Raw genomic sequence first — 17,523 nt, 5'->3', positions numbered from 1 at the left:
GACAGTCCAGTGTGAGATTATAGATGAATAAAGTGCAGTGCTAATTATTGATCCTGATAGACTGTGAGTGATGTCACTTCCCAAGACAAACACGCCCCATAGCATAATCCCACCCTTGACCCTGATTGACAGGTTTCTGTGTAATGCATCGGAAATGGAAATACTAAGGGAATTAGTATTCCATTTGAGTTTTGGCTGGCTACATACGCGACGCTGAGAAAGGGAAAAGGAGACGTGGTAATTGAAATTGCTATTTAAATATGACAGGGCCAAAACTCGTAAGATATGGGAAACACAGTTGCAAACGGACTTTGCTTTTCCATTTGAAATCTGGCAGTCACTGTGCGTTCGCTTAAACGAAAATGCAAACGGTAATGCGCGATTTGCAATTGCGTTTGGATTATGTCACATTTTATGCGTCCACAAATTGAAAACGCAATTGCAAATACAATTTGCAATTCCTTTTGAATAATGTCCAGAATATCATTCCATAATATCGCATCAGAAGACTGGAGTCATATGGATTACTTTTATGCTGCCTTTATGTCATTTTTGGACCTTCTGAGTTCTGGTACTGTTCACTTGCATGTATGGACCTACAGAGCAGATATATTCTAAAAAATGTAATTTGTGTTCTGCAGAAGAAAGAAAGTCATACATCTGGGATGACATGGGGGTGAGTAAATTATGAGAGCAATTTATCCCAAAATGTACTCACCTTCAAGCCATCCAAGTTGTATATGACTTTCTTCTTTCAGCCAAACACAATCGGAGTTATATTTCTGAAATGAAGCTATACTTTTTTTAAAGAAAAATATCCATACTTATAACTTTATAAACTATAAAGTGAACACGTGGACGGCCGTTACCGGAAGCCAGTGATTATAGTTTATAAAGTTATAGATATGGATATTTTTCTTACAAAAACGCATCGCTTAATTTCAGAAGGCCTTCATTAACCCCCTGGAGCCGTATGGATTACTTTTTGGGATTTTTTGTTTGTTTGCTTGTTTTATGTGATGTCTGTTTGTTTATCCTTTATAATTATATTATAAAGAACTTTCCTTTGATAAATTAATAAATAAAGGGTCAATAATACAGAAACATCTATATATAAAAGAAAAGACAGTATGGGGGGGAGGGGGTGAAGGAGAGAAGGGTATAATGAGGTACTGTGCAAAACAGAGAATGGAGGTTTAGAAACAAAGAAAGAAATGTGTGAATCTGTGATGATGTAATAAGTACATAAAATAGAGAAAGCATGATAAGAAAAGAATGGTGGGTAATGATCTCACCTTGCTCCTGACTCTCTGGTCTCCCACTCTAAAGCGTACATAGATGTCTCCCTGACCACAGTCAGGCATGTCTTGGCCTTCGACCAGGATGACAGAATAAACTCCACTCCACACCTGACACTTCTGTCCTCCCATGAGTCGAGCAGCCTGTGCCTGACTTATTGGCTGACCCTGGAACAGCCGGAACATAGACATTTGCGCATAAGACATTGTTGCATTACTATTTTCACTTATAAACTAAGCTGGTGTGATGAAGAAAAACAGTGCTGCGACATGTCAAAGATACCATGGTTTCACTTGCTCTTTTGAAATGAGACTGCGAGGTTACATGATATGTACATACACTCTAATGTCAATACATCTGCACTAAAAATGGGTTATTCGAAATTGTGATTCAGACTGAGTGTGATTAATATTTTCCAAGCAACCTCAAGTTTACATTTTCACACCTAGTATTCGGCAACTTTAGTGTGTGAAGAGGTTAAACAATTAAAACAGTGATCCTTCACATCTACAGTATCAAAACACTAAAGTTTTGATAGCCCCCGAATCTGTTTGACATGTGAATCTGTTTTTGGGGTTTGTGGGGCAGCTGTTTTTTTCTGAACTTGGGTGCATACTACAAACCACACCTGTTTACGTTTGAAATGGTGGTCTGGGCTACGGTTCTTGTGGACTCCAGGACAGTTCACTTTTGGTAATAAAAGCAATATGGCCTAACTTGCAAAAGAGAACCTCTAAAATAATCCTGTATAATGGCATTCTCATTACTTATTGTCTCCTCAGAAACACATTCTTTGTATTTCTTGCGATACATCCGTGACAGACAGGTAAAGTGTTAAGTAAGGTATAAAAGCACAAAACATGAATAAAACAGTGAAGGTGGCGCCTTCTCTTTCAGAGTCGTCACCTAGCTACAGTGGCTGCCGCTTAGTACTCACGTTCACGATGTATTCATACAGCAGTAGAATCAAATATTACTATGTCAAAAGAGGCCAGTAAGGGCAGAGGGAGAGGGTGGTATCGAACTTGAGTAAAGGAACAATCAATCAACCCAAACAGTGCCAGAGAGATGGTGTAAAAGTTACACACTACTATGTTGTTTCAAGCCTGTATGACTTTCCTTCTTACGTGGAACACAAAAGAAAATGTTAGGCAGGATGCTAGTCTCAGTCACCATTCACTTTCAAGTCGTAAGGGTTTGGAACAACATGAGGCTGGGTAAATTATGAAACATTTTCATTTTTGGTTACTATCTGTAACTAGATTAAACAAGATTCTCATGCTGGCCCAGCCTGGTCTTTGTTAGTTACTGCTGGTTAAGCTGGTGAGTATCATATATAATTCAATGTTATAAAATACAAAAGTATCAAATGAAAATCTTAAATGAAAACTCTATTTCTGTGTTTGTAACAAAATATATTATGAAATAGAGAGCTTCCAAAACACACCAGTTGAAATGCGCAGGTGATTCTGGCACCCCAAAGTGAGAAAACAGGTCCATCAACAAGACTGCGGATGGATAAGTACACAGTACAGATATGACTTGTGGGTTGATAGCCCTGCACTTTCAAAAAACACAGCATCAGGAAGAAGCTGGTTTGTTCTGCCAGTAATCACAGACCAGAGAGCTGTTTTCCCACCTGGCTGCTCAGAGAGTGTGAGGGAGCATTTGCTCCATTAGAATCGCACACACACACACAGCACAGCAGACAAACCAGCATTAACATTTAATGTAATGGCAACGTCTCCATAAACAAGCCTCTTTAAAAAGAGAAAGAGAAGGGGATAATGAATATAGTTACAGAGGGAGCAGAGAGAGACATATAATATTCATCCGAGCCAAATCCTCCCAAGTGTTTATTTTGGACAAATTTGTGATCAGCATGGCCAATAAAACAATTCTGCTTAAGAGTAAGTGGCCCCTATAGAGAGGCTATTCTTGGTGCTAAAAGAGCTAGGGGATTGCCTCCATATGGTGAAGCAGCATGGGGACATGGGGACAAGCCCAAAGCCATACCTATTTGGCTGGAGCTTCAGTTCTGTCCGTCCACAGCTGTGATATTACATTCTAACATCTGGGTTATAGCTCACCATGTCTGGGAATGAGCCATCGCACATATCCTCAACATCTTACACTGGCATAGTGCCTCAAAGAGCACACTCACACACACACTTAAGACTCAATAAGAAAGCAAAGGAACAACATGCTATGTGCCAACACTGCCGCCCAACTCCATCTCAAAGATGAAGTAGCATGGCTGTGATGGAGGGAGTGTGAGAGAGGAGGAGATGTAAGAATTGGGAGATGTTCTGCCTTCACTGATAGGTGTCAATTAGAACTAGGTCTCAGTTATTTTGGTGGTGGTACACACTGTAGTATAAACACCAACACCAGCACTCCAAAAACACATACTGATCTGTACCTGATCACATAATATAGCAGGTGTCTATTTGGGTCTCAAGATAACTGTCAGGAGATGTCCGGGTTGTATTTCACTCCAAAAATCAAAAGAAAGTAATGTATATTTTGCAAAAAGAAAATGAAGCCTAACTAGGATTGATGCATTATGATATTGTTTTCATGACAAAGGGATTTGAAGGAACAAATCTAACTTTTATCACAGATGTATGTAGTAAAAAAAAGAAAAAGAAAGAAAGATTACAAAATGTTAAGCGCATTTGTAAAATACAATTGTAAGTATAAATCCTGGTATTGTTGTACTGAGTGTAATTAACTTAAATAAATAATAAACACATTGTGCCTAGAGAGGATCATTATTATTTCCATATTACATTAATTAAAATTATATTTATTTATTTATTACAACAATGATAATTTTGGGGATGAAAAATGTGCTTACTTGTCATTGAAATAATGTCACCATGGTCATAAAATAGGCTTCCTTTTCTTTATGTATACATTCTTAAATATTCTTACATAAATTTTACATACTATACATTTTCCATTTAATTTTGAGGTGAAAGTGACATTCAACTATTAAAGACAATCTACAAATCTAACAATAGTCATATCTAAACTTGTAAAATTAGTTCTTGTTAATGACTTATCTCAGTTTTATCCACTTATTTTTTACTCAACATGGATGTTCCAATCCAGCTATACCTTAAATACACAGCTTTGCCTTGCATTCTTACTGCTTTACTTTAACTTTGACTTGAAGTTCATTACCAAACATAATAACATCAAACTTAACTTTTTTTCACTGTACTGGCACACCACTCTACTAAGCAACAGAGCTTTTGTTCGACAGCACAGAAATTATAAGCTTCTGCGGCCTTGAAGAATTAAAACTATTTCCTACAGCTGTAAGTTGGTAAATAAACTCTCATTTATATAATGACCTACACAGAATGTAAGGAAGACTGCATGCTTTGTTTAGATAATGATTTAAAGGATTGGTACATCACATCAGACAATCACAGGCATAAACAAAATATATTCTCTCTGTTGAAGTTCTGGAATTTACTCACTATAAGTGAAGGTGGATATCAAGTCAAGAGACTAGCAGAAATGTTGTACATAATAAGTATCTATGTGCGAAAGGTGGTGAGGATCTACTGCCCTCCAGTGGACATATACGTGATATCTATGAGTAAAGTTATTGCTGCGATATACTATATAATTAAAAATACACACATTTTGTGGATTATAGTGCATTTGAAATAAACATGGCATGGAGTATGTACTGTGTGGCTGTTTTTTTTATAACTTGAGCAAAAATTGTATGGGCAACAATATCAATTATTTGTCCGTGGAAATAAAAAGGCTGAGAATTTGTTAATAACATACCTTATTGAAGCTTCCCTTTCTCCTCAGTAGCCACTTCTGAAAAATAGGTGCCAAATGGAAATTATGTTAAAAAAAATCTTGTATGTTGATATATTGTCTAATTGCATGTTCCCACTAAAAAGCCTATATTCGAGAGCCATACATTTCTTTTGGCAGGTTCCTCCCGTATGGACAGAGACGCCTCTATAATGATTACTCCCATATCTTTCTCTACACCGTTGCGATCTTCCAAACACAGTGTCAACAAAATAGTTCTGCAGAGAGAGAAAATTCACAAACCTTTTATCCACAAAAATACTTATAGCAATAGTTTTGAATGGTCACACTTTACAATAAATGTGTATGCTAACATTAGATAATGCAATGGTATAATGAACTTATAATGACCAATATTTTTACAACATTATTTTTTTAATCTTTGTTATTTTATAAATAAACTATTGTTCATGTTAGTTCATAATGCATTAACTAATATGCTAACATTCTGTTTATAATGTATTGTTACATGTAGAAATTAAAATTAACCAAGAAAAAAACATGCAGAAAAAGTATTTCATTGTTAATTCATGTTGATTATTGTGTTAAAGGTTTTAACATATACATAATTACTGTAAAGTGTTACCTTTTGAATAATGAAGAATGACTTTGATTTGATAATAAGAGGGGTTATTAGACTTTAGTATATTAGAAAACGATATACTAAAAGCTTTTCTCACTTGTCCAATTCCAGTTTATAGAGAGCAAAGCTGCTTGATCCCATAAAGTCATTAGATCTTGTGTCACGATCGTACACCTGAAATTAATCATAATTGTGAGATGATCACTATTAGTGTTGTTGTTGTTGTTATTAAACAATTTGCATTATTTATCTTATTATTTGTATAATTTATTTAAATATTTCTCAAACCTTGATATGAACAGTCTGATCAAGGTCTCTGACAGGAAAGGAAAATGATTCATTCCAGATGGGGTTCAGATTCTTGTTAACAACTTTGCTTTTGTAGATGTTCTTGCCATCTAATTTGAATTTGACAAATGGGTCACTTGTTCCTGTTGAAAAAGTGAAAAAAAGAAAGAAAGAAAGAAAGAATAAAAATTACAGAAATTATTGTGACACCTTCAATGGATAAAAAGATTATGAAAACATTATTACTGTGCTGCAAGTTCAAGTTAATCTTCAAGTCCATTCTTGAAAAACCTAGCATTAATGACCAAATTTCAAACCAATACAATTTAAAACACAAGTTTCATTGCTGCCTTTAAATTTTAAGCAAAATCAAAGTGGTGCCAGATGTAAAGTTCACAGCACTTTTTCAACCACTTTGAATTCAGTAAATTATGAAAAGGAAAATCTAGAAAAAAATGACAGAAACAAATGTGACAAGTTAAATGACTGGAAACAAACATAATGATGATTTCTTGTTTCAGTGCAACACGTTTCAAGAAAGAAAAATAGCAAATATGACAAATAGCAAATGACAAAGCATGCAGAAGAAACTGGATTAGATCATCAGAACTTCTCACCCAAACTCTATGAACACAGATATATTAAAACACAGTGCACATCTTTCAGGCACTGAATAATCTAAAATACTCATAATTTAGGGAACGTTCGTAGGAGGCATAGGGAGGGTGGACAGCGTGTTTCTTTAGACACAGAGTGATTTTAGCTGGCTGATGTTGAATGAGTAAAAATTATCTGAATCTGTTAATTTAAAGCTGGTGCATTAAAACCCCAGAAACCGAGAGCAAGCAGTGTTAATCTCCAAAGCCTGTTAAGAAAGTCTGCCTTGTGTCTGTCTGTGCGAGAGGGAGGGAGAGCGGTCTGTCTTTGTCTATGCTGTGGTATGCAGATTGGCTGGTAAGAAGGAAAAAACATATGAGAGAAAGAGTCCATCGCTTCATTTGTTTGGATGGATAAAGGAGTGCTTGATAGAACCTGCGGGGAGCCTGGAATCACATGACAAAAGCCCTGTGGGGACGGGCTGTCAGGCCTGTCAGCTCGCCTTTCCAAATGAACATCTCCAGGAGGCAGCTCCTCCCTGCCAGCAGCTGACAAGTAAACCTCCAGGCAGCTTGACAGGAGGAAAGGGGCTCAAGCAGCCAGGAGAAGAGCTCCGGCATGACTGAGAACGGTGACGGCGGAAATTAACAGAAGGAAAATGGAGGATAGTGCAAAACGGGAGGGAGGGGAATTACGGCAGATTTTTGGATGTAGTGTCAGTCGGGGAGCAGGCTGGGTGTTAATTGTTAAGCAAATATAGGTGGTGGAACAGGCACGAGAGGGGACAACATCATCGCCATAACGCTGTCCTGGCAGACACATTGAGGATTCAACTAGTAAGAAGAAGGGAGAATGCAAATGGCTTCAGACCAATGGGGACTTAAAGGGACAGTTCACCCAAAAATGAAAATTCTGTCATTATGTACTTACCCTCATGCTGTTCCATGACTTTCTTTTTCCTTGGAATACTTGTCACCATTCACTCTCTTTGTATCTTTTTCCATACAATAAAAGTGAATGTTGACTGAGACCATCATTCTTCCTGAAATCTCCTTTTGTATTCCACCAGGATTGGAAACAAGAGGGCAAGTACTGTAAATGATGACATTATTTGTCAAAATTTGGGTGAACTATCCCTTTAATTCAGAAAACATCTGAATCTTAGCAGATGAAAATATGGAGTATAAAAGAGTAAAAACTAGATATATATATAAAACAATTGTTTGAAATGTATATATATATATATATATATATAGTTTACATACACATACATTTCAAACAATTTTTTTTAACCACTCTACAGATTTACTATTAGCAAACTACCGCTTTGGCAGTGACAGTTTTTGTGCAAGACATGAGTAATTTTTCCAACAACTGTTTACAGACAGATTGTTTCACTTTTAATTGAGGATACCACAATTCCAGTGGGTCAGATGTTTACATACACTAAGTCAACTGTGCCTTTAAGCAGCTTGAAAAATTCCAGAAAATGATGTCAAGCTTTTAGTCAATTAGCTTCTGATAGGAGGTGTACTGAATTGGACATGTGGATGTATTTTATGTAGCCTACCTTCAAACGCAGTGCCTCTTTGTTTGACATCATGGGAAAATCAAAAGAAATCAGCCAAGACCACAGAAAATCTTTTAGTTTTTCTCCACAAGTCTGGTTCATCCTTGGGAGCTACCACGTTCATTTGTACAAACAATAGTACGCAAATATAAACACTATAGGACCATGCAGCCATCATACCTCTCAGGAAGGAGACGCATTCTGTCTCCTAGAGATGAACCTAGTTTGGTGTGAAAAGTGAAAATCAATCCCAGAACAACAGCAAAGGACATTGTGAAGATGCTGGAGGAAACAGGTAGAAAAGTATCTATATCCACAGTAAAACGAGTCCTATATCAACATAACCTGAAAGGCTGCTCAGCAAGGAAGAAACCACTGCTCCAACCACAATTAAAAAGCCAGACTACAAATTGCACATGGGGACAAAGATCTTACTTTTTGGAGAAATGTCCTCTGGTCTAATGAAACTAAAGTTGAACTGTTTGGCCATAATGACCATTATTATGTTTGGAGGAAAAAGGGTGAGGCTTTCAAGCCGAAGAAGACCAGTCAAGCATAGGGGGTTGCATCATCATATTGTGGGGGGTGCTTTGCTGCAGGAGGGACAGGTGCACTTAACAAAATAGATGGCATCATGATGAAGGAGAATTATGTGGATATAGTGAAGCAACATCTCAAGACATCAGCCAGGAAGTTAAAGCTTGGTCGCAAATGGGTCTTCCAAATGTACAATGACTCCAAGCATACCTCCAAAGTTGTGGCAAAATGGCTTAAGGACAACAAAGTCAAGGTATTGGAGTGGCCATCATAAAGCCCTGACCTCAATCTGATAGAACATGTGTGGGCAGAACTGAAAAAGTGAGTGCTAGCAAGGAAGCCTACAAACCTAACTCAGTTTCACCAGTTCTGTCTGGAGAAATGGGCCAAACTTCCAGAAATTTAGTGTAAGAAGTTTGTGTAAGGCTTCCTAAAAAGTTTGACGCATGTTAAACAATTAAAGGCAATGCTACCAAATACTATCAAAGTGCATGTAAACTTCTGACCCAATGGGAATGTGATGAAAGATATAAAATCTGAAATAAATAATTCTTCTGACATTTCACATTCCTAAAATAAAGAAGTAATCCTAACTGACCTAAAACAGGAATGTTTTCTACGATTAAATGTCAGGAATTGTGAAAAACTGAATTTATGTATTTAGCTAAGGTGTATGTAACACACACACACACACACACACACACACACACACACACACACACACACACACAGGACTATAGATTAATAATAAAAATAAAATAAAAAATCTCCAATAATTGCAAAAGTTTAACAGGAAGACACTGACCTCTAAAGTATATGAAATAGAAAGGAAAAAACACAAAGTGTACATTTGAATTTTTTTATAAAATTTTTTTATTGAAAATACTCAAATATGAACAAGACTATTGAAAATATTTCATTTTATTTCTGAATGCCTAGTGCAGCACTCTACAGTGCAGATGAGCTGCAGAAAAGGGTATGTGTAATTCTCCAATGAACTCCACACGAGGTCGCAGTTTCTCCGAAATAAAATCAATAATTTTTTTTGACATGGTTAAAAACAAAGCTGGTGAAATGTGCATCTTAAATTGATGAGCCACATTAGCAGGGCTGCATGATTATGAGAAAAAAATAATGGCCAATTATTCCACTTCATATTGGTATTCATTAAGTTAAATTATAGAATTGACATTAAAATACTTGTTTTGGGCATATGTAGGCTAAAATATTTGTTATGTAGGCTACACATACAAAACAAGCTTAGAACAGTGTCCCTGAATTGTTTTTTTATACATCAGTAAATCAAGACATTGCCTAAACAGTCAACTTCAAATTGGTCCTTTTAGCAGCAGGAAAAAACTAAATTGTTCTTCAAATTCTGAATGAATAATACACAGAAATCTAAGATTAATTCCACAGCTCAATCACTTCAAAATATCACATTATAAATGATACACTGTGATACAACTTTAGTTGACCTACAAAGAATGCTATAATTGACACTCTTCACAAATAGTTAATTGTTGCAATTGTAATTGCAATCTCAATATATTTTTGTATTAATTATGAGCCCTATATACATATATATATATATATATAATATAGGCCTACTGTATATCTTTATGAATGATATGTGAACTCTGAACAGTTATCTTACAATCATATTAACCGTACTACATCATTAAACGTTTTCCCTACAGTTGACTACATAGTTCAAAGTCTTGACATGGGTCTTTAAGTCTTTGCTTGGGGTTCTATTCAGATGTTTGTCAGTGATTTTTATTCAGAAATGTATTCATTACATTTTTGCATCTATCCTGAAACATTGTTTCTACTTAAGTTGGCCAAGGTACAGTAACATACAGTAACACCTCACAGCATAAACAAGACTTTATGTGGATAGATTGTGATGTGCTCTGACTGGAGGTTAGATCAACACCAAATTTTACCTTCAGATATTTTCATTGTTGGTATTCCAAACAGCCACACACACACACACACACACACACACACACACACACACACACTTGTAGTGTTTCCATGTTTTATGGGGACTTTCCATAGACATAATGGTTTTTATACTGTCCAAACTTTATATTCTATCCCCTAAACCTAACCCTACCCCTAAACCTAACCCTCACAGAAAACTTTCTGCATTTTTACATTTTCAAAAAACATAATTTAGTATGATTTATAAGCTGTTTTCCTCATGGGGACCGACAAAATGTCCCCACAAGGTCAAAAATTGCGGGTTTTACTATCCTTATGGGGACATTTGGTCCCCACAAAGTGATAAATACACGCACACACACACACACACACACACACACACACACACACACACACACAGATAAATAATATTAATAATAATGGTATCTTTTCCCCATACTTACTTTTGTACTATAATATCGACCAAGGGTCACTGACGTGCACAGAGCGTAGGCAGCAGGGTTGCAAGCCTGACCATTTTATTCACAAATCTAAAGGTGCCCTTTTGGTCATTCAGAAAGGTGTACCTGTGGATGTATTTTAAGGCCTACCTTAAAGCTCAGTGCTTCTTTCATCATGAGAAAATCAAAAGAAATCAGCCAAGACCTAATTTATTAATTATAATGGGAGCGGTCACATCGCTTTCAGTGATATAAATTAAATTAGTCTTCTATAGAATATTGACATACACTGAAGGAGCTGTCTGGTTCAGTCAAAACCAGTTTGATTTTGTTGAAACTAATAAGCAATTAGACTAATCACTTTCAGAAAAATACCATTAGGCTACCACAGTACAGGCCGCTCCCTAAAAGCATGTTACGCAGTATGTGTAGGGGACCAACTCCCTAGGGGGCACCATCATACCCTAGGGGGCACCAGAAACTCCACCGGCTACCCTTACTCGAATGTTATCCAACTATTTCCTACATCCCGTTATGCTTAGCATGAAATGTGGGCACTATTTCCATTGTCAAGTAAACACACATGTTGTTGCGGCGTTCATCCATTCATTCTTTCATTGTGGTGTTGGGATATTGAGGAGAGCGTGTATGATTTCATGAGGACATATATCAATCACTAGATCAGTGTGTTACTGAATGATAATAAACTGAAGAAAAAAGTCATAAAGACAAAAACCGGTGAGCTGTTTCTCCCAGATGCAGCTGAGATTTAATCTAAGCACAGCACAGCATTTTGAATAAAATGATCAGTTGTTTTAGTGGAGTACCTGTCAGTTCAGCTTCAGATGGGTGTGCTTCTTGTCACCCTGCATGTTTAAATCAGACAGACCGTGAAGTTCTCATATTTGGGTATGTAATCACTTTTTCAAGTTGTCCGATGGGATGGTTATTTCCTTTTAAATGCACACGTAAGTTTAAACTTTTGTTTGGAGGATGATTGACAGGTGAGAGGTGGTGCTTTGCTGCCGTCCAGGATGCATTTAAACCTCAAATGTCGTTTTTGACTACCTCTGTATGTGTTTTTGTGATCCAATCACAAAATATTTTACACCCCGTTTACAACTATATTTAGCGCTGAACATTTGCAATCATATCATCCGAAATGAGTCTTATTCCAAGCTGTTAAACACAGGGTCAGACCTAGGGAATGCTTTAGAATGGCTTCCAGTGGATGTCCCACCCACATTCGTTTCCACAGTAAGACCCCCAGGAAAAAGGTGTATACAGTACATTATTCAAGGGCACTGCAGCATTCACGGAACACAGTTAATATGCCTCACGCTTGCACTTTATAATTATGCCTTCATTACGCATACTATTTTACCAGGGTAATGCCATGGTACCGAATGATTGATCATGTTCATATTTCATGATACTGTCAAGGTACTCCAAGGTAATTTAACAAATACAATGGTTTTACTATGACATGTCATAAACATGGGGATATCACAAACTATGTCTGAAAATAAATAAACAAACAAGTGTATTACCAAAGGTGCTTTTTGTGAGAAATATAATAGAATAGGCTATTATTTGTTATAAATGAAAAATGTAAAAAATTATGTACTGTATCTGCTGTACATACAAGAAAATAGTTAAATACTCAAAAAGCAAAAACATTTGTTAAGTATTTATAATTACTACTCGTAAAAAAAAAAACATTGCGTTTTTACTGTGTGTTAAATTGAAGTTAAGTTTAGAAGGATTCTGCATTCTGTTCCATTTAACTCTGCTCTGTCTAGCTGTTTGAAACATATGCTTCGGCGTGTTGAGTCCACTACCACAAAAAAGGGAAAGCCGTGATGCTCCGTATTGTTGTTGCCATGTTGATTCATGAAGCATTCCATTCAACTCAGAGAGTTGGAATTTCCACCTTTCAACTGGGCATAGTGCTAGGAATTGCACTTTATGTCAGACTTGGAAACTTGTGCGGAAATCATTCATTCCCATTTCGTCGAGATATAGGTGCGTGTTACGTCACGCAAACATTTAGGCACCTAGGACAGGGAGGTTTACAGTCAGTACCAAACATTCACTTTTATTAAATAATATCCATTAACGAGTCAAAGATCTTACATTAAATTATAATAAAACGTGTTTAGCAACCGTTTTGCAGGACAGGTGTTCAAAACACAGTTAATTATACTCTCTTTTGAAAATCGCAACAATAGCATTGTAGTGTCATATATCAGTTTGGTTGCTAAGAAAAGTCTCTGACAATCAATGCACCCCTCAAAATCACAATGTAATCAATCTCAAAATTTAAAAATAAGCTCGATCTTTGACATGTTTGCATTTAGTTGTCAGGTAATTATCACTTAATTTTGAATTAAGTGAAAACTCACATCATGTGTTATCACCATCGAGCATCGTTTTCATGATCGATCATTGCATTGCATGTCCGAGTACCAGTACTCGAGTAGTGGTTCCCATGCCTAGTAAAAATTAACCACATTGACATTCACTACTTGGCTATTTGATTCTCATTCCAGCAGGGGGCAATATATTCTATATATTTACTCTACGAAGATCACTGCATTGCTATGAGAATCAATTTTAAACAAACTTTAAAGAAGTAAAATGACTTCTGCTGAAGACAATGGGCTTGGAAATTCTGAGTTTTGCGACTTGGATGTGTTGACGGTTTTGAGAAAGTAAATGATCACATTTTATGCACAATATCTGGTCTGTTTTTTGTCTCCAACAGGATTTCTCAGTCTATACCTTGTGTGAACATTTTATCACAGAAAGGAATATGACTGGCATCATTTCTAAATATGAAAAATAATGAGGTAGAGATGGTAATTATTAGCCTCTGGGCATACACCTGTGACATTAAATATGAGAATGGGGTGCCCAATCAGCTTCTTCAGGCCTGCCAAATACAATGGCACTACGTCTAAAAACTGCTCTGGGTATCAAATGACATTTGCCTGTAGGATTTCAGAAAAATCTTGGCAGATTCAATTTCTCTCTCTCTCTCTCTCTCTCTCTCTCAAACTAAATTTAAGGAATACAACAAAAAAACAACATTAAGTCATTGTGCAACATGACATCAGTTATTATGAAACCCTCTAGGAACCAACATCTCACTACGACTCTATTTGCATTGGCACTATGTTAGGAAACAACAGCACATTTGTTTCTCAACGCTTGCGTGATAGAAGTATTTTCTGTGTCTCTACTGTATCTAGGTTCAACATTTGAACTGAAGATTGCAAACGTCAGCAATGATGAATTCAAACAATCCTTCCTAAATTAAAACTTCCTGTTCCCCATCTGTCGCTCACTTCGACGTTGTGTCGAAGAAGCGACACTAGAGGTCTCTCTTGAGAGCCTTTTGCATCTCTGATCTATGAAAAAAGGCAAATGAGAAATTGTCAGACAGAATTTGTATGTCCCGTCCCCAGACATACAGGTATAAAGGGAGGGAAATGTATCCGTTTCATTCAGAAATTTTCAACAACCGGTTGTGTATGCAGCAAGCTGCGAGTCACACACTGTTCCTCCCATCTCTGAGCGATTGCTGTTGGATCTACGGCGCACATCAGCGGCTTTCCCGTTCTCTGCACGGTAGTGCAGCTTTGCCCCTGGGCACTTCAACAGCGCAGTTAAAAGAGTTATTTCTCTAAAAGAGTTATTTTCTCTAAAAGAGCATTATACACAGCTGGCATTGAACGTCCATTTCAGGACTCATCTTTATAAAGATGCCCTTCCGCCCCTGTGTAGTTCCTGGATGTGGTAGAGTTCTCTCTGCTCCTGATGGCCACAGGCACTGTCTCGTGTGTCTGGGCAGCGATCACACCGAGGCTGCGTTTGTGGATGGCTCATGTTCTCATTGCGAGAACATGAACATGGCAACGTTGCGGTCACGGCTTTCCTTCCTCAGGAGGAACGTCACTCCAGCCGCCCCCTGTGTCGCTCCTTCCTACGGGATTGAGGACGACCCAGCTGGCAATGGAGGCGATTTGGGGATGGCAGCGGACGCGGTTTCGCCGGGTACGTCCCCGCTAACCACCCGCCCTCTGACACGCTCATTGAGTTCCGTCAAGCCTGCCTATTCTCTTGAGCCCCCCCCGAGCTGGATGAGCTCACTGCTTCATCGGAGAGTTGTCCAGCGTCTGACACGGATGACTCGACTGGGCTGCCACCTTAGGGCCAGCACGCCCAGTCTGAGGCTTACGCCCAGAGGTCCGACATGCTTGCCCGGGCCACCGTTAGCGTAGGGCTGGACTGGATTAGCGTGGGGCTGAACTGGAACCCTCCGTCCTCCCCACAGCCTTCGCGTCTGGATGATTCGGGTCTGCGCGCCGCTCACAGCCCCCGGTTCCTTTCTTCCCGAAAGTGCATGATGAGCTGACGAGTTCGTGGAGAACACCCTTTTCCACCCATCACTGTGGCTCTCGCTCATCCGCTCTCACTACCCCCAGCAGCGGAGTGGCCCACGGGTACACGGCGGTCCCCCAGGTGGACAGAGTGGTTGCGATCCCCCTGTGCCCTGAGAATGCAGCCACCTAGCGGGGTCGCCCTGTGCTCCCCTCCAAGGCCTGTAGGATGAAGTCTTCATTGACCTCCAAAGCCTAAAGCACCACCGGACAGGCCACTTCTGCCCTGCATGCCATGGCCCTCCTGCAAGTCCACCAAGCCAAGGCTCTTAAAGATCTGCAGTTGGGTTCTCCTGATCCCGACGTGTTGCAGGAACTGCGCTCAGCGACCGACCACGCACTCAGGGCCACGAAGGTCACAGCATGGTCACTCGGGCAGGCGATGAACACACTCGTGGTTCAGGAATGACATCTATGGTTGAACATGGTTGAGATGCGTGAAGTGGACAAAACACGCTTCCTCGACGCACCCGTCTTCCAGTTCGGCCTTTTCTGCAACACTGTAGATGACTTTGCCCAGCAGTTCTCAGCGTTTAAAAAGCAGACGGAGGCCATATCTCACATCATGCCCAGCCGCACCTCCAGGGCGGGCCGTGCCCCGTCTACCCGCTGAGGGCGTCCCCTGCGGTGCCTAAGAAACACACAGCTCCACCTCAACACGGGCCCAGCTCTCAGACCCAGGAGGCGCACACCCCCTGTCTCACGAACCCCTTCGAGGACCCGGAAGGCTCCCAAGCGTTCCTGAGACAGACGAACCAGGGACTAAGATGTTTTCTCCAGAGCTGGTAAGCAGACCACTCTGTCCCCTGATGGAGGGCCGGGAGGAGAATTTTCAGTTAAGTTTACTTACTTCTCAATAAAAGAGCAATTCCCTTTGTCTCTGGGTCACCTGGCCTGCAAATGCCATTCTCACGGCACTCTGCAGCCACAACTCAACAGTCCCGGTACATTGGACGCAGACCTCTTGCCTCCAGCCCCACGACTGTTGTCCCCCTGATGAGTCTAGAGGACGCCTCCATAGGACCTCCTCCTCAGTCACTAACCTGCCCCCCGCTGGGTGTGCGGAGATTCGAGGTAAGTGCTTCAAGTCTTCTCTCAGCACCAGAGCCTCGGGACACGTTTTTGCCTCCCGACACCGCATTAGCTACTCCACACCACTGCGAAGCCCCACCTGGTACGTAAAAAATAATCATCCCCATAGAGCCCCTAGCACGGAGCTTGGATGCGTGGCTCTCGCTTCCCAATCCGTCAAGCTGGGGGAGTCCGCTTTACACAGTGAAGATGCCAAATCCCTGCGTGTCAAAATCCCGACTCTCTTACTCAAGAACGCGATAGAGCCTGTCCCTCCAACCGAGATGAAGAAGGGTTTCTACAGCCCTTACTTCATCGTACCCAAGAAAGTCGCCGGCTTATGACCGATCTTGAACTTGCGAGTTTTCAACCGGGCTTTGCACAAACTCCCGTTCAAAATGCTCATGCAAAGACACATTCTAACTTGCGTCCGGCATCTAGATTGGTTCGCAGCGGTAGACCTTAAGGACGCATACTTCCGCGTCTCAATATTGCCTCGACATCGACCCTTTCTACGGTTCGCGTTCGACGGCCAGGCTTATCAGTACAACGTCCTCCCCGTTGGCATGTCCATATCCCCTCGCGTCTTCACGAAGGTTGCCGAGGAAGTCCTTGTCTCGCTTCGGGAAGAAGGCATCCGCATTCTCAACTACCTCGACTACTGGCTCATTCTGGCCCACAACTGAGAGTTACTATGCGCCCACAGGTACCAGGTGCTCAGGCACCTCAGCCATTTAGGGCTTCAGGTCAACTGGGAAAAGAGCAAGCTCACCCCGGTTCAGAGCATCTCTTTTCTCAGCATGGAGTTAGACTCAGTCTCAATGTTAGCGTGCCTCACCAACGAGCGCACACAGTCAGTGCTGAAATGCCTCACCACATTCAGGCCGGGCACAGCGG

General features: G+C 39.9%; 1 protein-coding gene across 3 annotated transcripts in view; it reads right to left on the bottom strand.

Annotated features, from left to right (window-relative positions):
• Positions 1-17,523, bottom strand: part of mctp2a (multiple C2 domains, transmembrane 2a) — a 95,934-nt gene that overhangs the window by 40,910 nt on the left and 37,501 nt on the right. For all 3 annotated transcript variants that reach the window (XM_052097345.1, XM_052097344.1, XM_052097343.1), the window contains 5 exons: positions 6,017-6,159; positions 5,826-5,902; positions 5,252-5,363; positions 5,110-5,145; positions 1,296-1,466 (listed from right to left, as the gene is read on the bottom strand). In XM_052097345.1, the coding sequence (XP_051953305.1) occupies positions 1,296-1,466; positions 5,110-5,145; positions 5,252-5,363; positions 5,826-5,902; positions 6,017-6,159 (539 nt within the window). The remainder of the gene's footprint in view (positions 1-1,295; positions 1,467-5,109; positions 5,146-5,251; positions 5,364-5,825; positions 5,903-6,016; positions 6,160-17,523) is intronic.

Source organism: Xyrauchen texanus, chromosome 29 (genome assembly GCF_025860055.1).
Source record: "Xyrauchen texanus isolate HMW12.3.18 chromosome 29, RBS_HiC_50CHRs, whole genome shotgun sequence".
Lineage (NCBI taxonomy): Eukaryota > Metazoa > Chordata > Actinopteri > Cypriniformes > Catostomidae > Xyrauchen > Xyrauchen texanus.
The sequence above is the reverse complement of the archived record's forward strand: the minus strand, read 5'-3'. Positions and strand labels throughout refer to the sequence as shown.